The sequence below is a fragment of the Protopterus annectens genome, chromosome 2.part2 (assembly GCF_019279795.1).
Source record: "Protopterus annectens isolate FY-2018-M chromosome 2.part2, PAN1.0, whole genome shotgun sequence".
Classification (NCBI taxonomy): domain Eukaryota; kingdom Metazoa; phylum Chordata; order Ceratodontiformes; family Protopteridae; genus Protopterus; species Protopterus annectens.
In genome coordinates, this window is record NC_056730.1 from 427,845,770 (window position 1) to 427,872,928 (window position 27,159).

A 27,159-nucleotide genomic window follows, 5' to 3' on the forward strand; every position below is an offset into this window, starting at 1 on the left:
ACAGAGGGGCAAATGCAGATGCCCAAGGGGCAGAGGTCAGTCACAGGGCCCTTACAAACCTCGCCAATGGGGTTTTGCTACCCAGAAAGGAGGAGAAGACAGGCCCCAAGCTAGCAGAAGGCAGACACAATGACTCTATCCTCAAACTACCAAGCAAATCTCTCCTGGCAACACCCTTGGGAGGAAAACTAGCATTTTTTACAGACAACTGGCACATCATCACAAAAGACAAATGGGTTCTAAACATTGTCTCTCAAGGATACATATTCCACTTTCATACCTTACCAAGGATCAAAGGAATGCCAAACCTGCCACCAAATCAATAAGCAGAGGCACAAAAACAAATTACAGCTCTCATGAACATGAGAGCCATTCAACAGGTACCTACACAGGAGCAGGGACAAGGATTTTACTCAAGACATTTCCTAGTTCCAAGAAAGGACAAAGCATGGAGACCCATTCTGCATTTTTCAATTCTGAACACCTATCTGCAAGTACCTAAGTTCAAGATGCTAACACTACAGCAGCTTCTTCCCATGTTGGGCAAGAATGCTTGGCTAGTCACTTTGGACCTCAAGGAGGCATACCTACATGTCCCTATCAGACAAAACTGCAGAAGATACCTCCGCTTCATTGCAGGTTCAACGCATTATCAATTCTCTGCACTTGCTCTTTGGCTTATCTACTGCGCTCAGGGTCTTCACAAAATGCCTGGCACCAGTAATTGCATACTGCAGACAAAGAGGAATTCAAATATACCCATACCTGGACGACTGTCTTATTCAAGCAGAAAGCAAGGACATTCTTTTACAGCATCTGGCATTTGTCAAACACCTTCTAAGTTGCCTAGGGTACACAGTAAACGAAAAGAAATCAAAACTAGTGACCTCACAAAACATAATATTCCTGGGTGCCAGCTTGAATACAACGGTCCAGATGGCTTATCTCACGCCAGACAAACAACGACAGCGGTTTCAATATTTCAAAATAATGGCAACAAAGACCCAACTCCCTGCAAGAAAAATTCTGCAGGCCTTGGGATTCATGGCATCTTGCATACTACTAATACCATTTGCAAAACTGCATATGAGGAAATTACAATGGTACCTGAAAAGTGTATGGACTCAACACAGCCACAGCTTGGAAACAATGATACCACTCATTCCCTGCCTTCAACAGGAGTTTCTATGGTGGGCACAGGCATGTCACCTCAACAAGGGTTAGACTTTCACCTTACCCACAGCCAGACAAACTATGGCAACAGATGACTCGGACTATGCCTGGGGAGCACACATGGCAGGACAGTGCATTCAGGGCAAATGGACTACAGATCAGAGACACCTGCATATCAATCAAAAAAAATGCTAGCAGTGCAGAATGCCCTAACAGCTTTCAAGGGCGTTCTACACCCAGGACAACTACTAATAAGAACAGACAACACCACAGTTATGTGGTACATAAACAAGCAAGGGGACACACATTCCTACCCTCTGTGCAGGCAGGCAATGACCTTGTGGAACACTGCACTGTCTTACCAGGTTCATTTACAAGCACAATTCCTGCCAGGAAAGAAAAACACATTTGCAGACGACCTAAGCAGAAACATCATGGAACCACACGAATGGAAACTAGATCCACAAGTATTTGCAATGATAGCTCAAAAATGGGGACGCCCAGACATAGATCTGTTTGCAAGCCCCACAACCACCAACTTCAAAAATTTTGCACAAGGACCTTCCATCCACTAGCTTGGAAAGTGGACGCCCTCTCATTCATTTGGAAAACATTAACAGTGTATGCCTTCCCTCCACTGCCTCTTCTAGCAAAGGTACTGCTGAAAGTCAGATTAGAGAGACCACAAATGATTCTCGTTGCACCAGACTGGCCATGCCAACATTGATATCCAATTTTAAGAAACATGGCCCACAAATTCCTCACCTGCTCACCCAACGAGACAGTCTGATTCTACACAGCCAGCTCAAGACTTTAAACCTGGCTGCATGGCAAATTACCTAAACAACCAGCCAACACCTTTATCCAAAGCTGTTATCGATGTCATTCTGGAGGCCAGGAGGCCCAGCACCAGGAAAACCTATTCAGACAAATGGAAAAGATTGTGCGCCTGGAACCATGCTAAAGGACTAAATCCCCTGGAGCCGAACATTCCTCAGATTCTCAATACTTAACTGAGATTTTACACAAAGGACTTTCCTTTTCATCCATTAAGATCCACACCTCAGCAATTTCAGCTCATTACAGCACGGATTCTCCTTTATTTTCACATCCACTCCTAAGACAGTACCTCAGAGGGGCTAAGAACTTAAGACCGCCAAGGAGAGCTCCAACACCTACTTGGGATCTCAACTTTGTCCTGGAAAAGCTTACACTGCCGCCCTTTGAACCAGCTTTTTCAACTGATTTAAAATTTCTTTCATGGAAGACTGCCCTACTACTAGCAATAACCTCAGCTAGAAGAGTCTCAGAGCTACAGGCACTAATGGCAGTGGAACCTTTCCTCATTTTTCATCGACAGAGTTTCTCTACAAACTAATCCTTCCTTTATGTTAAAGGTGGTATCCAGTGTAGCCCTAAACCAAACCATTCATTTGCCTACCTTCTTCCCAAATCCCCAGAACAAAGGAGAAAGACTCCTGCACTCTTTGGACATTCACAGGCAATTACGTTACTACTTGGATAAAACTAAGGCTTTCAGAAAAACTGACCAGCTCTTTGTAGCCTATGCTACAGGATCACAAGGATAAGCTTTCTCAAAAGAGACCATTTCTAAATGGATAGGACATTGCATACGTTTCTGCTACACACATCATGGGAAACCAGTACCTGCTAACATTAGGTCCCACTCCACCAGGGCTACAGCTACATCAGCAGCCTTTCTCAGGGGAGTGCCATCCAAGGATATTCTGGAAGCTGCTACTTGGAGTTCAGTCCACACCTTCACCAAACACTATCACTTACCTCTTTACTCTAAGACTAGAGCTGGTTTTGCCACTGCAGTTTTGCAGGGCCTACTAGCTTCTTCTAACCCTGTTTGACTCCACCTCCCCTCCTTAGCTTTGGGAGTCAACCCAAGTGTGATGACTGCAGCAGGGTAACACGATGAACATAGTACAGTTTTGTACCTACCATAAATGTAGATGTTCGAGTGTTCACCCTGCTGTAGTCCAGGTTACCCTCCCTCCATCCCCTCTGAACTAGCTGAACTTATCTCTACCACTTTATCCTATACTACCTCTGTGGTGTATTTGCTTGTACCTAAGGGTTTTGTTTTATTTTTATATAGCCATATGTGTGTGAGTATATATATATATATATATATATTGCCATCTGGGGCAAGAAAAACTGAAGAAAATGGCGTTGGATGCCTCTTATATACCCCTGGCGCACTGACGTCAGGGAAGAAGCGACAGCAACCGACGCCGGACCAAGACTTTGGAATTCGGGCCGACTGCGGGACCGCCTGATGGCAGGATAACCCAAGTGTGATGACTGCAGCAGGGTGAACACTCGAACATCTACATTTATGGTAGGTACAAAACTGTACATTTTGCCACTACAGTCTTGCAGGGCCTTATAGCTGGTCCTAATGCTATCTAATTTCCTCCTCCCATCCTTAGCTTTGAGAATCTACCCAAATGTGATGACTGCAACAGTGAAACACGAAGAACATAGTACAGTTGTGTACATTTACCATAAATGTAGATGTACAAGTGTATTCACTGTTGCAGTCCTGTTTACCCTCCCTCCAGCCCCCTGACTTCTGTTGACTATACCTCTATTCTTGTTTACTGTGCTTAAAGCTTTTTGGTGTATTTGCTTTTTTGTTGGAGGCGTAACCTTGTATATAATTGCTTCCCATTATGGGAGCACCTGACATTTGAGGCAAGAAAAACTGATGTAATGGCATCGGACGCATAATTTATACCCCGGACTACCTGATGTCATGGAAGATGAGAGAGCAACCAACGCAGGACCCAAGACTTTGATAATCAGGCCGACTGAGGGCTACTGCAAGCAGATAACCCAAATGTGATGACTGCAACAGTGAATACACTCGAACATCTACATTTATGGTAAGTGAACATAACTGTACTTTACTTCTACCTTCACGGAGAACAAGAGATCTGATTGGTTAAGAGATCACTGTGTTGGTAATCTGATTGGTCAAGACTGCTGTCTTGCACAGTACAGTATTGAAGCAGTTACTGTACTTTACACTAGAATGGGCAAATGACATTGCGGCTCACTAGGGTCTAGGTGGCAGTAGGAGGTCTGACAGTGATCTGAAAGTTCAGGAAAGAGTGTAAAACATTTGTGGGTAATACCTGTTGTACAGAAGTGTGAGGTGAATCTTCATTCTAAGATGGTCGTCAGCTAGATAGCGCATACTGCAGCTTGCTCCAAATACTAGCGAATAATCTAATCCCATCTACGGCTACTGTTGCTGTAAAAATCTACAGAAATGCATCACCTACGACAATCTAGCTATCTTTCAAATGGAGAGATCCTTTTTTTCAGCCTCTGAATTAAGAAAAATAAGAAATACATACCTTGGATCTGTGAGGTGACTAAACAGTGTATCCTGTACATGTGCTGGGCCCGAAATTATCAAGGTAGTTACAAAGGTGAAAAAGAGGCAAGCTTTGTTTTACACAAATAAAGGAAGAATGGAACAAATGGAAACACACACATCTAAGGCAAGAATATCAGAAATTGCATCTCCTGAGAAAGAAATTACACCAAGAGACAGAATACTAAAATACAAGCTGAAGCTACAAAGCACCACCTGAAGTCAAAAACTAAACAATCCTTTGACAAGGATGATTTAAAAGCAGCCTTGATACCTCTGCAAACAGAAATACAATCTTTTTCTTCAAAACTCACAGCATTTGGAAACAACTTAGATCAAATAATGTTTAGACTTGGTAAAAATGAAGCCGGAGTACTGTGCAAAGAGACAAAAATTGAAGAAATACAGAAAGCCACCACCAGTGATGTAAGCTCTGTCAAATAAATGCAACAAAAACTGACTGATCTAGAAGCTAGAGCAAGAAGAAATGATGTATTGCTCAGAGGCATCCCAGAAAAATATGAACAATTGCAGCTAACTACTGTGGCACAAAATATATTTGACTCTCTTCTTGAAAACAAAGAACTAACTCAAACAATAGTTATAGAAAAAATACGTTAAGAAAATCTCAAACTCTGGATGCCCCCAGACAAATATATGTAAGGATTCTAAATGCTGCACATGCCTATGCAGTAATACAAGCTGCAAAAAAGAGAAAGTTCATCATATGGAATAGCTGCAAAATAACCTTTGCTCAGGACCTACCTATACAAATCAAACAACTAGGACAAGTCTTATCATCTTTCTGCAATTACTTAGTAAGCAAAAATATTAGATTTCAAATGAAATACCGGCTTAAATTGTGCAATATAAAACAACGAGGAAGCAAAAATGGCTTTTCTTAAAGCCTTTAAAGAAGTACCAAACAAATCAACATGAAGAAAAGTACTTTTTTCTAAAAATGCACCAAATGCAAAGATCCAAACCATCTTAAACAAGTATAGTTGTTAAAATGAATCAAACGACAAGGTAAATTCCTTAAATTACTTTTAAAGCTCTTAATTCCTTTGCGTTCCATTTAAACGTTCTAAATCTAGGCCTAGGAGTACCTCCACACCGTTGCGAACGAACTCCCAGAATCCTTTGCGACCACAAGCCAGGAAAACAAGCAAACAGAGGTCAAAGGAACATCTACGGCATCCCTCTAAGGTAAAAACACTTCTGATAATCCTCGGTTTACATAAGAAAATGAAAGTAAAGCTTGCACATAGCTGAAACCCTCGGAACTGTATCATAAAGAATAAAAATGAAGAAATGTGTGCAAATGGCGATCGGAAGATAAATCCAGATTAGAATTGAAGTGCAACTGTTAAAACTTTTGTTTAAAATATAGTGTGTTCCAGAGTAATTACAAAATGCAACAATAAATAAGCTCCTTGGTCATATGGTGTAGCAGATGCTGTAATAGAAACAAACAACTAGTAGTTATTACTGCTTACAAATTATGAAGCTGGGTATGTTTTTGTTCTGTTTATTTTTAATATCATATCTTTTTAATTCAGTACACATCTGCAAACTGCAAGTATACCAATTTAGAAAAACAAAGACTTTAAAAGACGCTAGATACTATTGTCTGACCAAATTTTGATGTTAGCTATATAGAGGTCTCATACACATAAAACAATTGGATACACAGAAATATATTCAATCTTCACTGTAAATATGGACCAAACGAAATAAGAACTGCAGTATATCAAGGTGGACTGTGTTTTGAAATCAGCTAAACATGGAGCACGAAATCGAAACTAACAAATTATAACAAGTCATTTTCAATATGCTCATGTAATTACATCTTTTTGTTCTGTGAGCAAGAAAAGAAAAGTTATGATATGCTTGTTGGAATGTAATATATAAAGTTGTCTTGCAAAGTTGGATATGTGATTTTTAGTTAAAGGCATTTTACAAATTTTCAGGTTGCGTACCTTCATAAGAAGGAAGGGTTAGTAACTTTGTTTTTTGATAAGTACATATGTATTTAGTTTTTGGACCAATGCTGTTATCTGTGCTGTTGTATTTTTTGCTGGGACTTAGAATGACAGGAACTTTTTGTAATATAGTTGTAAATGTTCTATTTATCTCTCTTTCAGTTAGTGGGATAGCATGGGTAAGCATGGGGGGGGGTCTGAAAGGGAGTGATGTCAAACTCGTATCCTTATTGCTGACTTGCACCAGTAACGCTAAGAAGTATTTAAAGTTACATATGTCCCTATATGTATCTACTAATTCAAAAATCAAAATCCTGTTGATAAACCTCTTGATGGTTTCTGTAGATTCATGGAATGTGAAGGGCCTACAAAATAAGAAAAAGAAAAATCTAGTTGTGTCTTTCTGCTTTTCCCAGTTAGGGGTCGCCACAGTGGAACTCCGGTCCGCTAATGATTGGCAGTAAATTTTTACATGCCGAGTTGCCGGCCCTGATGCACAATCTTCAAGCTCATTCACGCATGTCTCCTCACAGAAGACGCTCTAGCTGAGAATCGAACAGGACAACGTCTTACTGTGAGGTGACAATGCTACCGCAGCACCACCACCGCAGTAAAAAGAAAAAATCTAGTAATGCATTTAATTTTCAAATCCAAGGCAGGGATAACTTTCATCCAAGAAACACATATGTTGAAAGAACAATGGGAGAAAGATACAAAAAAAATGGATGAAACATATTATAGCTGCTAGGGACAGCACAGCTTCTAGAGGAGTTGATACAATAGTTAAAAATTCATTTGATGGCACTATAATGAAGAGTAGCTAAGACCCCAATGGCAGATGGTGTTATTTAACTTGTGAACTGCCAAATTTTAAAAAGCCATTCTTAGTACTAAATCTTTATTCCCCATGTTTCCATCCATTAACATACATATATGAGATATTCAAAATTCTAGAGAGTTTTCTTGGCTATTTATACATCATAGGAGGAGACTGGAATATGGTAATCAGTCCAGCATTAGATAGAACAAATAAGGAAAACAAGCAATCTGTACAACTCACTACATTAATAGCTGAAATAATTGAAGATTTTAGGCTAGCTGACCCTTTTGAAATCTATAGAAACAATCCATTAAACATTAAATTCACTTATTTTCCCCATATCACAAGTCTTGGTCCAGAATAGACATATTTCTAATTTTGGAAGTTTTACTTAATTATAGTTATATACAACAGTGAACTCAGAACAATATGAGACCATGCAAAAATAAGCATTACAATAAAGTTGGACAGTTCCACACAAAGATCCCTAACATCAGCAAATTGGACTTAAAATACTAACCTATTAAAGGAAAAAGAAGTATTACAGGAAATCATTGACATCCTTACCCAAGCTAAAAATAACTTAGAGGTAATGGATACACCATATGATATTCAATGGGAAGAGATGAAAGCCATTATTAAGGGAATATTAATTCAAAAAGCTGCTCTCTATAAAAAAACTAAACAAGGAAAAAGTTACAACATTAGAATCAAAATTAAAAAGTATAGAGTTAAAATTACAAACTAAACACTCATCAGAACTTGAAAGTCAAATGAATACTATATAAGGACAACTGCATGAGATTTAAACACAACACTACTCGTTCACTGAAATTAAACTTTTACTCAAGTATGCAGAGTGGGCGCAGTCTCCTTCAAAAGTGCTCGCAAGAATCATAAACATAAAAAAATTCCCCCACCAAAATAAAACAACTAGATTATAATAACAAAATTCTAGATACAGATCAAGAGATTATAGAGGCTTTTGAAGAGATTTATCAACAACTATATGGCCCACAAGACCATTGCAGTAAAATACTATAATATCAATTCACTGAAGAATTGCAATTTCCAGTACTAAATGAAACACAAATTAATAATCTTAAGGCCCCTATTAATGTAGAGGAAATCATTGCTGCTGTAAATAAGCTGAAACCAAGTAAATCTCCAGGGCCAGATGGATGTGTGGTAGAATTCTACAAGACTTTTAAGAAACAAGTAGCCCCAATATTATTGAAAGTATAAGAATATATATTAAAGTATGGCATAAAGGACCTGTATATCAACTCAAAAACCAAAACCCAACTCAGACACACTAAATCCAAACAACTACAGACTGATAGCACTCAATATATTGATATCAAAATTCTGTCAACAGTCCTAGGTAGCAGAATTAAAACAACTCTACCTTTCATTATATCCCCTCAACAACTAGGCTTTATGAATAACAGACAGGCGTGGGATAACACACTCACCATTGATTGATTCATCAGTCTAAAAGCAAATGATAAATGCCCTAGCTATGCGTTATCAGTAGACACATCAAATGCTTTTGACAGGGTAAACCTTGATTTTCTATTTAAGATACTCAAAAAATTTAGCATTCCTGATGAATATATAAACATGGTGAGGCCCTTATAATCCACAGAAAAAAGAAGAACCGAGGTCCAGATCCACTAAAAAATACTGTTTATTGAGCGCTTTTATCTCCGTAATGGAAACTTCCTAGAATAATGCTATGACAACACTATATGTAAATAAAAAGCAATCAAAACCAATTCAAATTATAAATGGTACAAGGCAAGGATGCCCACTCTCACCATATCTGTTCAATATATATATTGAAACTCTCCTCCTTAAAATTTCACAAATACCACCATTTTATGAATATGTATAAAATTTCAGTAAAATATACAGTTTTTTTGCTGATAACCTCAATGTTTATTTTGAATTCCCATATACCGATTTAAACAAGATATTAAATTCCACTGGAAATTTTTCAAAAATTTCTAACTATGCCATTAACCCAAGCAAGTCAGTCATTTTCCCTCTAAATACTTTAGGACACAAGGAATTCTATTTCTCCAAAACTGAAATAAAAGTCAACTACAATCCCAAATATCTGGGCATCATATTCACTCACCCCCAATCTGACTTGACCTAAAAAAGTCTGTTTAGAACATGGGCAGACATCACAGAAGACACTAAAAGATGGCTAAATCTTAACCTATCTCCACTTTCTAAGGTGGCTATAGTCAAAATGAATATTCTTCCACGATTACTGTTTCACTTTAATGCTATAAACCAAAATATACCAAGCAAACTTCTTTTCCAAGCTTGAAACACTACTACAGAAATGTATTTGGCATCCAAAAAAACACAAGAATAAAATACTCTACATTAACACTACCCAAACAGAAAGGTGGATTAGGATTGCCAGATTTCCAAATTTACCATGGCATTATAAACGCTAGTTGAATCATACAAATAGCAAACTATGAATCATCTAGCACAGCATGGTATCCTATCTGGATTAAAATATATCATAAACATCTAACTTCATCAACCATAAACCCTAAAGCAATACCCTTTCTAAACTCCAAGACACTAAGGTATTTTAAAATCCACCCCATAATCATAAATACATAAACATTTCAAAAGTTGTCATCCTCCCTAAATCTTAAGGATACTTTGGTAATGGGACAACCAATACATTTAAACCCTAACATTAAACTAAATAACACTATACTTAATCTGAAACAATACCCACTAATAAAAAAATACCACTATCTGGGACTTCTATCAAGGCAAAAACTATCAATTGAAAATATAAGGGAAAGACTAGAACTAAATAAAAGTTATAACACTATTATCAAGCAAATATTATACCTGGTTAACACAATTACTACAAATGTCAAAATGGGTAACCAAGATATGCAGATATACCAACAAATCATAAGCTTATTGCTTTTGAGATATAAAATGCTATCTAATGCATAGAGTTTAATAACAAAGATTAAAAACCAAGACTTACAATATTGGGAAGAAAAAATAAGATTACCGTAGACCAAAAATCTGCTGCAATTTAACTCACTTTAAAATTAACCACATTTAATCATAATTTGGATATAAATTAATTTGTTTAACAATAATGCCTACCATACACCACTCTATGTAAGTAAAATCAATCCTTCAATCTCTCCTTTTTGTCCCGTTTGTCTAGATAGTCCAGCTGATACACTCCATATCTTCTGGAGCTGTAAAAATGTATGCAAATTATGGTACTCTTTAAGAACCAAGTTAGAAAAAAAGGGATACACTAAATCTACCCATCATGGGAAATTGCAATTTTACATATATTTCCCACAAATTGTGTATATGAAAACAAACACATCATAGTAACATTGTGTGCAATGATGACATCATACATAGCTCAAAACTGGTTAGATAGGACTAAAATTAAATGGGACAAATTTAAAGGAATGGCTATGAAATACGTATTAGCCAGCAAACTAATTACAAGAAGCAAAAAAAAAAAAAAAAACTATCTTACCACCAGAAATATTGGAAAACACTAAATAGAAATTTTAAGGTAAAATCTGACTATGCATAAGGGATTATAATATTACTACTACCCTAAACAAATAAGGAAAAATAAAAGAAAAGAAATGTTGACAAAACTGATATTCATATTAGAATAGGAAAGATATAGGCAGTGCAAACATACTGAACATCAGAGGTGAGATCGCTGTATATAGTGTACATAGTTATTACAAGATACTGCTAAAGATAGGATAAATTGTTTGACGAAACTGGTTTTCAGTGATAGAATTTATTAAGACCTACAAAATTGAATTTTTGTATTACAAGTATATGTGAACAGTTAAAAAGTTAACAGACTCTGCTTATTATGAAATGTATAATTATGGTATATGTCCTATCTATGTTGTTATGTTTTATTGCAAATTATTTCCATGTTTCTTGTTCTTCATATTTTTCTTTACTTTTTTGCGTATAAAAAGAGTGGAAAAGGAAATAAAAATTATATTTGAAAAAAAAAAAAAGAAATGTGAGGTGAATCTTAAAAAGAGGTAAGTTTAACATATTTTTTTTCTGTATGGAATGTTCTGCTGTACTGTATTGCATTTTTATGTATTGTCATTTGTATAAAACAAGGGAATGTCTGGAAAACACTGCTCTGAATCAACCAAACTGAAATGTTAATTAGCTGTAGACAGTGGTAGTATTGACCAGCTAGACCTGAGAAGTGTCTGGCTGCAGACTCTAGTACTGTATGCATATCCTGTAGACTTCCAGTTTAGTACTGTACTGCAGCCAGACACTTTTGTGAACTTCCCCATTGATGACATTGCGACCCATGCCTCCAAAACGAAAATTTATGGATGTGCTGGTGATGTGCCAAAGAAAAGTAATCACCCCGGAAAATAAAGTGGACATAAAGAAATGCGAGAGAGTTGAAGCGCCATCTGCCATTGGAAAGGCGTTAGGCTATAGCCTGTCAACGATTGAACAATTTTAAAAGATGAAGCAAGAATATTGAATCATGTGAAAGGCCATGCCCTGATGAAAGGTACAGTTGTTACAAAGCAACGCAGTGCTTTAATTCTTGAGATGGAAAGGCTGTTGCTAATTTGGATTGAAGACCAAAATCAGAGAAATGTCCCTATTAGCCTTTCATTAATGCAATTTAAAAGCTGCTTGAGCAGAAGCAAGTGCAGGTGGGTATGACAAAGAATTTATTTTACAAGTAGGGGCTGGTTCCATCGCTGTAAAATGAGGGCTAATTTACATAACATTAAAACTCAAGGATAAGCGGTGAGTACTGATGCAAGTGCTGAAAGGGATTTTCCTAAAATGTTGGAAAAAATGATTGAAGAGGGAGGTTGTTTGCCAGACCAGATATTTAATGTAGACAAGACTGTCTTATTTTGGAAGAAAATGCCTGAAAATTTCAAAAGAAGAAAAAAGTGTAACAGGGCATAAGGCACCAAAAGATAGGCTAATGGTTCTGGTGATTTTAAGTTGAAGCCCTTGCATGTATATCGCTTGTTAACTCTACTACAGCATGTCCTTAATGCATCTCTTCCTGTTATTTGGAAGGCAAATGCAGAGGCTTGGGTTGCAATCGCCATTTTTGAAGATTGGTTCTTGAACCATTTTTTCCTGCTGTTCAAAGGTATTGCTTAGCCAAAAACATTCCTTTCAAAATTCTTCTACTTGACAATGCACCTGAACATCCATACAGTTCAGATGACTTACACTTCAGTGTAAAGGTCATATTTTTAACCCCCCCCAGCACCACATCACTTTTTCAGCTAATGGGTCAGGGAGTAAATAGCCTCATTTAAGGTCTATTATCTACAGTGGACCTCCTCATAAGCAGTCAGGGCTGTCTAAGTTAATGCGATGACCTTAAGTGAGTTCTGGAAGAATTATAACATCTGTAATGCCATCAAAAATATTGCCGATTCTTGGGCTGAAGTACAGCAGTCAAATATGAAGGGTGTGTGGAACAAATTGTGGCCACAGTTTGCGTCTGCTTTAGAGATGATAGCATTGCTGAAGCCAGGCAAGCTGTGGTTGATGCTTGTAATCAACTGCAATTAGACATCACTGACACAGATGTCATAAAGTTACTTGACTCACATGTCAAAGAAGTGACCAATGGAAGACCTTATGAAACTGGAGCAGCAAACGATAGCATTTGAGGAAGAAAACCAGGACTTAGAGACTCCAAAATAAAAAAAAAAATTTTCGACAAAAGAGTTAGCTGAAGAATTTTGCCTCATTGAAGCAGGAAATAGCAAAGTTAGAGGAGCAAGATCCTAATACAGAGAGGTTCACCCAAGTTTGCCATACAGTTACTGAGGGCCTCAGCTGCTATAAGGCCATTTATGACGAGGAAGAAGAAAATATCTGTACAAACCTCCCTTGATGCCTACTTCAAGAAATTGACTCCAGTAGTAAATGCTCTCTCTTCAGCAGCAGAATCAAACCCTGACTCTACACCATCAGGCCCATTCTCTCCAAGAAGTCCATAATTTTCTGCATCATCCAATTAATAAAGTTATCATAATGTTAACTCACAAGTAAGTGTCAACCTTTACAGTAATTATCTTTTTTTCTTCCATTTTAAACTGTTTTAAGAACTTTCTTTAATGTTTACTGTATGTACAGTACAAAAGTGTATGAACATATTTGCTGTACTGTTATTACACTGTACTTACCGTATTGTTACTACAGTATACAGTATTATGTTTAAGGTTTTTTTTTTTTATTTGGAAGTGTTTCTAAAGTGTTTTATATGCAAAGAAAAGTAAAATAAATACTAGACTGAGGCAAACATTTGACTAAGTGGCATTTAATAAGAACCATTTGTACGTGTTTCAACTTACATACAAATTTGACTTAAGGACAGACTAAAAAAATGATCACGTCCTTAACCCTTAACTTCATGTATTTGTTATTTACTATATAAGCAAAAAGGTCAGCAAACAAGGTCTCAGGTATGGTAAGTGTCTAAGAGCATTATGGGTAAGGGAGGAGCTTGAGAGTTTGTGTTTCACGAGTTGAAAAAAGCAGCCGAATCGGATCTGAACCCATTTGTTAAGGAAGAATGAAAATGGGCAACGCAGATGGAACATTATGGTGAGTACATAACTTTATATTTATTGTGTAGTCCCTATGAAATGAACACCACTGTAAAACACTGAAAAAAGTCTCCCTGTTTAACTAATTAACCCCGACTATCGTCTCATAGTGCCTCTGCTCTTACATCCGAGCGCGCTATGAGACAATAGGAATTGCAAGCAGTTACCCCTGAGTGTCTTCCACAGACGCGTGAAACTGTAAGGTAGGTTTGTAGATCAGCTTAGTGTAAAACATGCTGAAATCGTAACTGAACTTATTTTTTTAATATAGTTAAGTTTCAGCGTGTTTTTCCATGCTGTTCACATTAAACTTTTAGGAGAAAATCTCCTTTCAAAGTGTTTGCACAAGCAAGTAGTGATTGGCAGCTAGTCAGATTCCTGCAATCCAAGCCACCACTTGCATAACTTTTCCACCCCCATTCTAAGTTTCTTTTGTTATACCCAAATAAATAGAGGGTCCAGCAGCAAGTATTTCCTTTCTTTTGCTTATATTTGCTGATTTTACCTGCTACTGGATTCCTCTTTTTTTGTTTGGGCACAGATTCCAATGATCACTGTTGCAGAAACCCCGTCGGTTTGGTGGGTCTTACTAGGAACTTCCTGTTCCCCCTTCTGCTGTGCTTCTTGGCTCAACAACTGCTTTTTCTTGTCCTTCAGGTAAGCAATATTTTATTAAAAGCAGAGTACTTGTATACCTTTTTTGTGGTAGGGTCAGAGTCAGATTTAATAACAGGTTTTGCATTAGTATGAATTTTCTGATGGGTACGAAGTCTGCAACTCAGTTGTCTGCTGATATTTTCTGCAATTTAATGACTGTCCCCTCCTGCTTTTGCAAGTTATAGTTAGCTTCCTAGGATTACAGCACCAGGCAGATAAGCTTGCAAGACGTTCAGAAACTGTCGCGTGAATTTCCAGAGTGAAACACAATGCTATCACACCATTGTCTTACCAGCCTTTTTTGGAACTGAATGAGTTTTATAAGTAGGCACAATTAAATACCCCTCTTCAAGACATGTATCTGTTGCCCGAGTCTGTATAGTCCAAAAATCAACCTTTTAGATGATCTGAACATGCCTAGTCCCCAACACAGACTACTGAAGTCTCTCTGCTGCAGCAAAACTAACATGTAGCACAAATAGCGTATTTTGTGTAGCCGTAAAACTCTGTCCTAGCTATTGCGTCAAACAATTATCACAAAAAAATTACAAAAATAAAATTGCCAAAGATTCCAAAGACAACCACAAGGCATTCTATAGCTATGTCAAGAATCTAAATGGCAATGCTCAGATCTGCTCTGAGCTACAACAGAATGGCATTAAATATACTGATCTCAAGGATATTGCCAGTATCCTGAAAGCTCGACTCAGTGCAAATTCACCCCCTCTCACCCCCTAAAGGGCCCATCTCAGTATCGAAAGATTGTCAAATTCCGGTAATAACGGCCACACAGGTAATAAACACACTTTCCAAAGCTAAGAATACAGTATCCATGGGACCAGACGACATCCCAGGCTGTGTACTACATGAAATACAAAATGAACTGGCACCTCACCTAAGTGTCATGTTTAATCATAGCCTCACCTCAGGCTTCGTGCCCACTGAGTGGCGCACAGCTACAGCTGTCCCACTCCACAAGGGGGGATCCACCTTGTATCCTGGGAACTACCGCCCCATCAGTCTGGCGTGCCTGATCTGCAAGGCCATGGAAAGTATTATCATGGAACTTATAAACAGACATTGGCAACCTTCAAACACTGGACCCCACGCAGTTTGGGTTCATGAAGGGCCAATCTTGTCTCCTGAACCTGATTGACTTCTTCGAATCAGTCTCCAGAGCCATGGAAAAGGGTAAGGTGGTCCCACACAGCCTATCTGGACCTCGCCAAGGCCTTCAACACCATTCCCCACTCTGGAGTCATAGATAAACTTACTAAGCTGGGCATTAATCCCTACATCACTCGATGGGTTGCCAGCTGGCTTACTGACAGAACCCACAATGTAAAAGTAGCTGACTCCAAATCCATCTCCAGACAAGTGACAAGTGGAGTACCTCTGGGTTCAGTCCTGGGACCGCTGTTGTTTGGCATCTACTTCTTTGAAGTACAGGCCAACACTAAGGGACTCTGGCTAACAAAGTTCGCAGATGACTGCAAACTGGGAGCCATTATTGAATCCCCAAATGATGTGGATACTCTACAAAAGAGCCTTACAGAAACAGATGCTTGGTACCAGAGCCATGGGCTCAAGCTCAATGCCAAGAAATGTATAGTTATCCCCTTTGGGAAAAAACATGTACCCGTGAATTACTACATAGGTGGCAGTACACTAAACATCAAAAGTGTGATAAGTGACTTAGGGATACAGGTGGACAGTGGTCTCACCTTCGATAACCACATCGCCACAACAGTCAGGAAATCCTTCTATGTGGCACATCTCATCACTAAGGGCTTTTCATCCAGAAAAAAGGAGGTCATTGTCCCACTGTACTCATCCCTCATTAGACCCATTATAGAATACAACTCCCCGTTTGGTATGTACCTCTCAAGACATCTGCAACAACTGGAAAGGCCACAGAAATACCTCACTAAAAGAATCACAGGCCTAAAGCAGATGCCGTATGCTGACCGTCTAAAAAAACTCCACCTATACTCTGTTGCATATCGTCTACTCAGAGGCAATCTCTGCTTAACAGACAAGGCCATGTCAAACCCAGAGCTGTTGGACAAGCTACACTTAAAGAAATCCCAATCCCTCAGAGCCACATGCTCTAAACCTTGTCAGCACAATGAACAAAACATGCTGAAGGGATAGGTTCTTGACCGAGAGACTCTCCAGACTCTGGAATAGACTGCCCATACATGTCAAGCAGAGCACCTCTTTGGCCCTCTTCAAAAGGAACTTTGATGATTGGATGGGAGATAGAAAATTCACCCCGGGGATCATGTCAGTCGCCCTACTAGACAGGGGTCCAGGGAAGTAAATACTGTGAGAAGAAATAGTCAGGAAATTGTTATGGCTAGGCTTGTATAGGCCCTAGGGCCGATAGCCTAGTACCAACCTATGAACAGCTAGTTAAAAAGGTGAATATTTAGGCTGTAGTAGAGAAGCTATATTGTGCAAAAGCAGTTGCACAGTAAATGGAGTTTGGCAATGTTGGCACCTCATTAAATACCGAGCTTAGGGATTTCCATTGCTTTGTTGCATATTTAAGTTCGCTATTTGTTGTGTAGTTTAATTATTCAACTGTATATACCCATAATGGTATATCAGCCCAAAGATATCCATCCAAATTGTTAATAGGCAGCCACCAGTATGACAGCTGTCAGCGTGACCCCATAGAATTTGATATTATGTTGCAAGTTGTGTGAACGCCTGCACAAGGTAATGAAGCGCATCAGGTAGTGGTGCTGAATGTGGGTGTTGAAAGCACAAGACCGCCTTATTATAATATTACAAGAACTGAGTTTTCTGAAAATGAGGCGAGTGGTGAGATCTGTGTATATAAAATATGGGAGTAGAGGCTTCAGGCCAAATACGGGAGGTGGAATCGTTCAGATCATCTGAGCAATGCATTTCAAAAATGCCACTTTTCTCAAAGTCTGAAGAGAATTGAAGAGGCAATTGCTGTGTTTATTGGTGCAAAAATGAGCATTTACCTTTATTCTGAACAATAGCAACCTCGGATGATCGTTGTCAGGCAGCAGGTCTTTTTTTGGATAAGAAACATTTTTACAAGTGGGGGCATCAGACATTTCTACTTTCAGCATGTTACTTGGTACTTTAATAAAGCTGAATATAAATTATAATTAAAACTGCAGTGCAAGAACTGGTTTGAGTTGAGTGCTACTTGATTTTGAATGGCATTCCATTAATGTATTTAAAAAGTAATTTATTTTTTCATGCCTCACAACCTTTTTGTTTCCATCTAGATATTAAGTAAGCTGTCATGCAGCCAATACACTAAAATATTTTTATTCTTCTGCACTTCATTTTGTCTTGATTGGGCTCTCATAATGACGGTTTGGCACCCAGGGCAGTGTATTTAGTTAGTTTTTGTGGTTTTGAGCAGAGCTCCTCCCCTTTCTAGTTGGCCACACCCCTTCCCATTGACCCCCACCCATTCAGCTGTCTCCTGCAGCCCCACTTTGATTTGAAGTCACCAGCCGCCACTGAACACAGATGGAATGTTATGGTAAGCATGTAACTTGTTTTCATACTTTAATGCTGCACTTGAAGCAGTTGGGGTGCATGGCTAAAGACTACAGTGCCATCACTAGAAGTTCCATAAGAATAAAACAGTTGACTTCTGACATCAAAATCAAAATATACTGTAAGTAAACATATTCTCCTTCTCAGACTTGGATATGCTCTTCCACTACTCTCCCTTGCTTCTTTCTCCATCTGTCTTGCTCTCTGATTTACCTTAAACAGTCATTTGTTTGTCTGTTTCACTTAGGGAAGCCTTTTTATGTTTCATGAGTTTCAGACAATCACCTCATCTTTGTTTTGTGATTCATATGCAAAGATGTCATACTCATACTATTATGTTGTGAATATTTAATGAATATTACATCAAGTAAATTCTGTTTAATGTGGCTGTACTTCACAGGCATAAATTCTGCATTTGAACTATATAATTAAATAGAATAGGAAAATGGCTAAGGAATGTGTCTTCTGTCTTTTCTTGTTACAGGCAGCGTCAAAAACAAAGAAGGCTACAGAAGTGTATAAACTTTATGTAGAAAAGTATGCTACAGCTAAAATGGACTTTGAACAGAAAATGACAGAAGCTGCACAGGTATTATGTTTTATAATGCATACAAAATAGTGTACATTAACATAAGTTGGTTTGAGCCTACTTGTTACCTTAAAGTATTAGTGACCCACCTTTGTTTCCTGAATGTGTTTTGTATTTGGATCTGTGTTTTAAATACTGGATGATTTTTTCCCCCTTTCCTTTCAGAAATGAATAGCTCATGAAAGTAAATGGCCTCCTTTTGCCTCATGGGTCTAAGTCATTAAGCCCATTTGTGTGATTTTTAAGAGCTTATCACAAAGAAGCATGCTTTTTGCATTTTCCAATGTTTGAACAGTAATCCGTCAGTTTGTTTTATTTATTTTTTTTGTATTCACAATATGTGACGCCCGTGCCCTGGGCCAGCAATCAAGAAGCCTCAATCCTCACCACTAACACCAGAGAGGGCATCTCATATGAGACAAAATGATAACAAATACACACAGTAAAGTGCAATTTCCCTTAAGAGCACACAGAAATCACAGTCAGTCCGGGGCTGGTCTCTCCCTTGCTCCCCAGGTCCCCAATACGACTCTCCACTGGCACAGCTATAAGGTCCAGATCTCAGCCAGCTGGGCAAGCTAAAATTTCCAGCACCTTCTCTGTCCAACCACACACACACACATTTTGAGATAAGTTTATGCAACCACATGGCAAGCTAAAATGTCCAGCACCTTCTGTGTCCAACCACACACACACACACTTTGAGATAAGTTTATACAACCACACAGACACTCCTGGGAAAGCCTGGCATAGGTTCTCCAGCTGTGCCCCTTTTACCCAGACTATATGGTAGTAATCCTGCCACCACCCAGCTAATATTTCTCAGCTACTCAAAGGCCCTTAAAAGGGTGTCCAGTTATTACTGTGCAGTATTATTATCCAATTGGTAGTAGGACTAAATAGTCTCAAGGTTTATCAGGGTGACTTGGTACAGGATCCTTATGTACATGCAATGTACTCTTAGAGCGTAACTTATCTCTACACAAAACAGCCACAGTTAAAAGGTTTTAAAATATTTAATAATAAATAATTAAAACCACAAGACATTACTTTCTACTACACAGTGCTAGTCAAAAGAGTTCAGAGATCACACAGAAATACTTAAAATAATTCAGTAGTACAGTTTTGATATCACAGAAAAACACTTAGTCTAATCTTTCTAGTTCCTAGATATTCCTAAAAGAAAACACAAGTCTAAGATAACTTTCTTTAAGAAAAAAGGCAGAGTGCTGTGAGTTGGATGATTAAGACAAAAATGCTCAATGTCTTCTGATTCTCTCTGTTTAAATTGAAATTGCAGTTCTGATAAACATTGCATCATTCTTTCACTTTCCTTGTGTTCCCAGGCCAACAGAAACTGCATCTGCATTCTTTTACACTTAGGCAGAAACCAGGGTAATAAAAATACATGTGCATGTTTAAATCTAGCAATCTAACTCTTGGTTAAAACAGTAGAAAGAATTTGCTAGCTCAGACGGAATGACTCCGAATCTTTAACTTCAAAGGACAGCATGTATTAATTTTAATTTCAAAGGACAGACTAGAAATGCTTGACTTAGCTTTCTTTACAGTAGATGGCAATGTTGCTGCATTATTTTAAGTTCAACATTTCACAGCATATTCTTTCATTTAAGAAAACAAGTTTGTATTTCAACATTCATATTTACAAATGATAGAATTATCTATAAAATTCTATCTGGCTAGGCTGTCAGCCTTCACACAGCATCCAATATTTTCCTTCTTTTTCTTTCTTTAATCAGTAAAACTTATGAAAGTGATTTAATGGAACTTGTTGATCTTTTTTTAAGATTGAAATGTACACCACATACCACGACCTGGCCAAATCTTTTAATACAGTCCCCACTTGGGCACAGTAGAAAAGCTAAACAACCTGGGAATAAGCTCCTGTGTCACCTGCTGGATTGCCAACTGGCTGACAGATAGGACGCAGGAAATCAAAACATGGGAAATTACCTCCACAAAGAGGCCAGCTACCAGTGGAGTTCCCTAGGGTTCTGTATTGGGACCTCTTCTATTTGGCATTTGCTTCTCTGCGGTAAAAGCCAGTACCAAAGGACTTTGGCTGTCTAAATTTCTCCAAACCAGGAGCAGTCATTGTATCCTCAAATGACTTAGCCATCTTGCAGGAAGGTTTGTCCCAAAGAAGTAACTTTTGCCAAAGTCATGAACTGAAGCGAAATGCCAAAAAATTAATTAATGTATCCTTTGAGAAACTACTACATTAGTAATGCACCCCTAATAATTGACCCATTTGTTCGGGATTTGGGAACTTATGTGGACAGTGACCAAACTTTTGAACATCATGTGTCAGTTTTCATAAGAAAATCCTTCTATATTGCCCAGCTTATAAACAACAGGGATAGTGTCTAGATCTAGAGATGTCATTGTCCCCTTTTCTTAGTCCTCATTAGGTCAGTCATTAAGTATAATGTTCCCTTTGGCATGCATCTGTTGAGATGCATGCAGCAACTAGAACACCCACAGAAATATCTTACTAAAGGGATACAAGACCTAAACACTATGACTTTCATAGACTTACTCAAAGCCCTGTCACTGTACTCTGTATCCTACAGACTGCTTAGAGGTTACCTGTGTTTGGCATACAAGGCATACTCCGATCTAATATTGATGGATTTACTGCATATCAGCAAGTCAAATGGCATCAGAAATACTCTATCTAGAGATCTAAACTTATTTTGCAACATCAACAGAATGGTTTGAAGGGACAGGTATATCTCTCAGAAGATACAATTGCTCATAAACAGACTCTCCATCCACATAAAGCAAAGCTTTTCCTTGGCACTGACACCTGAACCCACAAAGGGCGAAGTCAGACTAAAGAACTTCACCAAAGCAAACTATACCCTCCTAGAGGAAGGTATGAATGCATTCCAAGCCACACCCCCATCTGGAAGTGTTAACTACATCAAAGCTTACACTAAAGTCCTGTAACCTGCTAACGGACAGATTTGGCGCAAATTTCACTACCTTATCCCTCAAACCTTGCCCCGAACTCCCCCCCACCCCACCCTACATATCCAGAAAGCAGGTCATTAAACCCTTGTCTAAGGCAAATAAACATAGCCTCTGTGGGATCAGACGGCATCCCAGGCTGTCTTCTAAACAAACTAAAACATGAACTAGCATCACCATTAAGTAGCCTATTCAACCCCAGCCTAACCACTGGCTTTGTTCCTGCGAGATGGAGAACAGCAGCAGTCATTCCCCTCCGCAAAGGTGGCTTAGCAACAGACCCAGGGAATTATAGACCCATACGTCTGACCAACCTCATCTATAAAGCCATGGAACGTATTGTCATGGACCTCATAAATAAAGGCATAGGCGATTTCCAAACCCTGGGTCTGATCCAGTTCAGCTTCGTCAAGGGCAAATCTTGCCTGATAAACCTGGTGGATTTCTTCAAAAATGTGATCAGGGCTATTGACACAGCATACCTTGACTTGGCAAAGGCCTTTGACACAATCTCACACTCAGACATTACAGATAAACTTAGCAAGCTGAATGTAAACCCCTTTGTTTTAAGATGGGTTGCTAATTGGCTCACAAACTGGTCACACACTGTCAAAGTGGGTGACTCCACATCAACCAGCAGACCTGTCACCAGTGGGGTACCACGAGGGCCAGTGCTGGACCCCCTACTGTTTGGTATATGCTTCTCAGAAGTTCAGGTCAAAACTAAGGGGCTGTGGCTGACCAAGTTTGTAGATGACTGCAAACTGGGTGCAATTATTGAATCCCCAAATTATGTCAGTATACTTCAGGAAGGTCTTATGCAGACCAACGACTGGTGTCTTAGTCACAGTCTCAAACTGAGTGCATAGAAATGCATCATTATTCCCTTCGGTAAAAACAATGCTTCTTCACAACAATATCCTATGTACATATGAAGTGGTAAGTCTGGGATCACAAGTAGACTGCGACCTTAACTTTGACAGCCATATCTACTTTGGTAAGGAAGGCTTTCTATGTAGTACAGTTGATTAGTAAAGGCATCACCTCTAGACCAAAGGAAGTTATAAACCCATCTATGCCCATCATTAATCCGGCCCATAATTGAGTATATAGCCCTTTTTGACATGTACCATAAAAAGCACCTGCAGCAATTGGAGACATCGCAGAGGTTTATAACTAAGAAGATATGAAGGGACTCCAACACGTGCCTTACACAGACTGACTAAAGTCCCTGTCACTGTGCTCAGTATCATATAGATGTCTTAGGGGAGACTTGTACCTGGCTTACAGAGCAATCTCCTACCCAAACCTAATGAAGTTGCTGCACATCTGTAAATCAAACAGGACTAGAGCTACACGTTCCAGGGACCTTACTATGGCCTGCGACTTGAATAGTACATGCTTGATGGACAGATTTTTTTTCTCCCAGCGACTGATGTGTCTTTGGAATAGGCTGCCAGTTCATATGACACTGTTCAGAAGGATCCTGGACGATTGGATGGGGCACCACAAATTCTTACCAGGGATAGAGCCGACAACCATCCTGGATGTGGGCAGTCATTACTAAATGTAATCCTTGGTATTGACTAGACAGCTAGGCTTGAAATGACCTCAGGGTCGATAGCCTAGTAACCTCCTATGATCCTATATTCAAGAGCAATTAGGAGCTATGAATGGAAAACAGAAAATGTACCACAGGATTGACTCCTGTACAACTAATGGACAGAGGCAGATCCTAAATGCCTTACCCCATGCATGGGCCTACTCAAATTATCTATGGTATAATAGTTATTTTCATTAGGGGTAATATATAATTATCAACCATGGGATGCTTAAGGTCCGTTTAACACCAAATGGGATGGGTTAATTCGAGCACAGAAAGGGAAATTGGCTAGGTTTAAAATGGGCTGCAAGGGCAGCTTGCCTAGTACTTGTCTATGAACCTATGAACATAGAGTTTCAAATGTTGTATTACCATAATACTTTGTGTCTTTTCAGTTGGATTTTTCTTGATGCTTAGTTGTGGCACCATGTTCAAACTTCTCATAACAGTGTGGACAGAAAGGCGTTTCCCAAATGACAGAAGAATAAGCATGCTACTTCCAGTGTTCAAGAACAAAAGGGGCATTCACAACTGTGAGCAGTACAGAGATATTGAACTTCTGTCATTTTGCATGAAAGTTCCAGAGAGAGTGATTGATAAATGAATATGCGGAGTAGTAGAGAGTTAGATGGGAGATGAGCAGTTCAGATTCAGATCAGGAAGCTACACAACTGACCCAATGTTTGCAGTGAAACAGATAGCTGAGAAGAAGTTAGAGATGAGGAATAATGAGACAGTTGAGAAGAAGCTAGAGATGAGGAAGGAGTTCATCTGGACATTCCTAGACTTGGAGGAGGCCTATAACAAGGTCCCAAGAAAGATGATTTGGCCAGTCCTGTGGTGGTTCGAAGTCCCAGAAACACTGGTAGAATTAGTGCAAACTATGTACAAGGACCCAGTGTCTCAAGTACAAACAGTGTTCGGTCTCACAAAGGGGTTCCCAACAGGAGTGGTTGTGCACCAGGGTTCAGATCTGAGCCCACTCCTGTCCATACGGGTGATGGACATAATTAGAAAACAGGTCGGGGGGGGGGGTCAGATCAACAAAGCTGCTGTATGTATGGCATTACAGGCAGGTACTGAGCAAGAACTTCGGCAAAGGGTAGGGGAATGGAATGAAAAACTTAAGGCACATGGGATGAAACTGAGTACAGATAAGACAGTTTTACTGGCAGCACATGGAGGAGTTCAGAAGATGACAATTGAAACAGAAGGGAAAATAGTGGAACAGGTTAACAGCTTCAAGTATCTAGGAGGGGTGGTTGAGGAGAAGGGAAATGTAAATGAGGTCAAAGCTAGAATCAGAGGGACTGCAGCCAACTGGCACAATGTGTCAGGTGTAGTATATGACAGAAGAATGTCAAAGAAGCTGAAAACAATGGTGCGATCAGTACTTCTGTATGGTATAGAAACCTGGGCAGTAAAGGCAAACTAGTTGAGAAAGATAGAGGTGATGGAGATGAAGTGCCTGAGATGGGTGGTAGGGGCACATTGTGGGACAGATGAAGAAATGAGGGCATAACAGCAGAAGCCGAAGTAGCTCCAGTTGCAGAAAAGGTCAAAGAGAATAGATTACGGTGGTTTGGAACAGTCTGGTGAAGAAGATTTGGGACAGACAGGAAGAATGCAAGAGGGAAAAGGGGCATCCAGCAAAGAGTCGAATGGATTGTGTGAGGGAAGACCTGTGACAGTCAACCATGAGTGATGAAGGCAGGAGAGTGCCCTTGAATAGAAAGATGGCGACAGTTAACACAACACCCTGGCCCCATGTAAAAAAAATGGGGAAAGAGCATTGATGATGGTGAAGATCAAAATTAACTTTCAGCCTGAATACTGTCCCACTGTTAGGAAGAATTGCGTTGTGGACAAGTTTGGCCACCTTGTGTATTAGAACTGTTGATTGCCATGTTCCTATGGTTCATTATCTAAAGGGCTACCTTACAAGAAATGGGGAAGGTGGTTTAGCACATTACTGATGGTGCTGTGAGAAATGGGTTTATCAAATGTATCTGTATAGCTGCCAGAGTTGACAAGTATGCTGTTGAGTAATGTGTTAAGATGCTACACATGGTGTTCTGCAAGTACATTCAATAGAAGGCATGTTTGGCTTGCCATCCATAAAATCCAACTCTCACTAAATGTCTCCCCCATTGGGAGAAGAATCTTCTCCCACTCTCCTAGGAAATATGTAGGAATATCACTCTCCTGTCTAAGAAATACTTAAACTGTAGATGAAGTGAAGGGAAGACCAATTCACCAGTCTAGCAGTTGTATCACTACCACCCTCCCCTACTATTTCCCAGATGTTCAAGAAATTATCTGACTATGACGTGACTAGTCTGCTGGATGCAAATCAAGGCGAATCAGTACAAGTGGGAACACATTTTCAGAAAAAAAAAGAAAAGAAAAAAGAGGTAGACTTGGAATGAGAGATTGGACTCATGCAGACAAGGAGGGAGAGCTCTCAATTTCAGTTATAAAAAGTTTCCATCACTTGTGGCTACTCTCCTCTCTTTCTTGTTTTTATCTTCCTCTCCCAGCTGGGTATGTGGAGAGGATCTGGTACTTCTGGAAGAATTAGGATTTTCCATCCTTAGACCTGTCATTGCTGGCTGCTCTAAAGCTCTATATGTTTCCACATTTCATACACAAGTTTTCCTTAACAAAAAGTGTTCTTTTTAGCCAAACCTATTTTGCTGATATGGCAAAATGCACAGCTTTAGAGGATGTTTTTTCTGCAGAACATCAGTTTTACACAAGAAGCTAGCTGCTTGGTACTGAAGAAAAGAGAATTTGTGGTGATATTTTCTAGTTCTGTCTAGGTTTTAAAATTGCGGTAAAGAAGTTCAGTATGCTGTCTGTATTTTTGCTTTCCTTTCTCTCCCTGTTGCTGAGGACTGTCTTGGTTCAGCTGGATTTAAAAAAAATGCCTACCTGTACATGCCTGTTCACAGAGCAAGTTTCTGAGATTTGCAGTGGAATGAATCTCTCGTTTTCAGTTTGCCTTCTTGCCCTTTTGCCTGCCAAGTGCTTTCAGAATTTTTACCAAATGCATGACAATAGTTTTCACTAATTTGAGACTCAGAGGAGATCTGATCTTGGCCAGTTCCTTGGACTAGATAAAATTGTCTGCCATTTACCCATTTGAATTTTTGCAGATTCTAGACGGTTCCAAAAACCAGCAGAACTCGTCTATCTTCCTGTTACACCAAGACTTTTCTGGGTGCCAACTTATGTGCATCAATCTCTGAAGTGTCGCATTCTGTGGACAAAAGTAGTGTTAATGAACCAACTCTTCTTGCACATCTCCCAGAGAACTGAGCTATCATCTGAAGCTTTTCTGATGGTTTTGGTATGCATGCCAGATTGTGGTCTGGTGGTTCTGCATACAGCTGCTCATGATAAAAAAAAAAAAACACGCTCGTCTGAGATATGTCGAACTCGTACTAAAAGCCCCTAGAGGTAATGATTGTTATGATTAAATTACTTTGAAAAGAACTTAGTTGGTGGGCTTAACAAGTAAAAAGCAACCAGAGTTTAATGTTTCCTTTACCAGATCTAGCTCAGGAGCGGACAGATATTTTAAACTTTGCCTGCTTTGTGGGGAACTTATGGGTCCCCACAGGGTTCAGGGCACTTGGGTGAAGAGCCGCAAAAAGAGGTAAATAATGAGAAGGAAACTGTGGTAATAATTTATGCT

General features: G+C 39.2%; 1 protein-coding gene across 2 annotated transcripts in view; it reads left to right on the forward strand.

The window, feature by feature from the left end:
• The window catches only part of FCHO2 (FCH and mu domain containing endocytic adaptor 2), a 4,043,518-nt gene that overhangs the window by 684,262 nt on the left and 3,332,097 nt on the right, over positions 1–27,159 (forward strand). For both annotated transcript variants that reach the window (XM_044063938.1, XM_044063939.1), the window contains exon 6: positions 18,758–18,862. In XM_044063938.1, the coding sequence (XP_043919873.1) occupies positions 18,758–18,862 (105 nt within the window). The remainder of the gene's footprint in view (positions 1–18,757; positions 18,863–27,159) is intronic.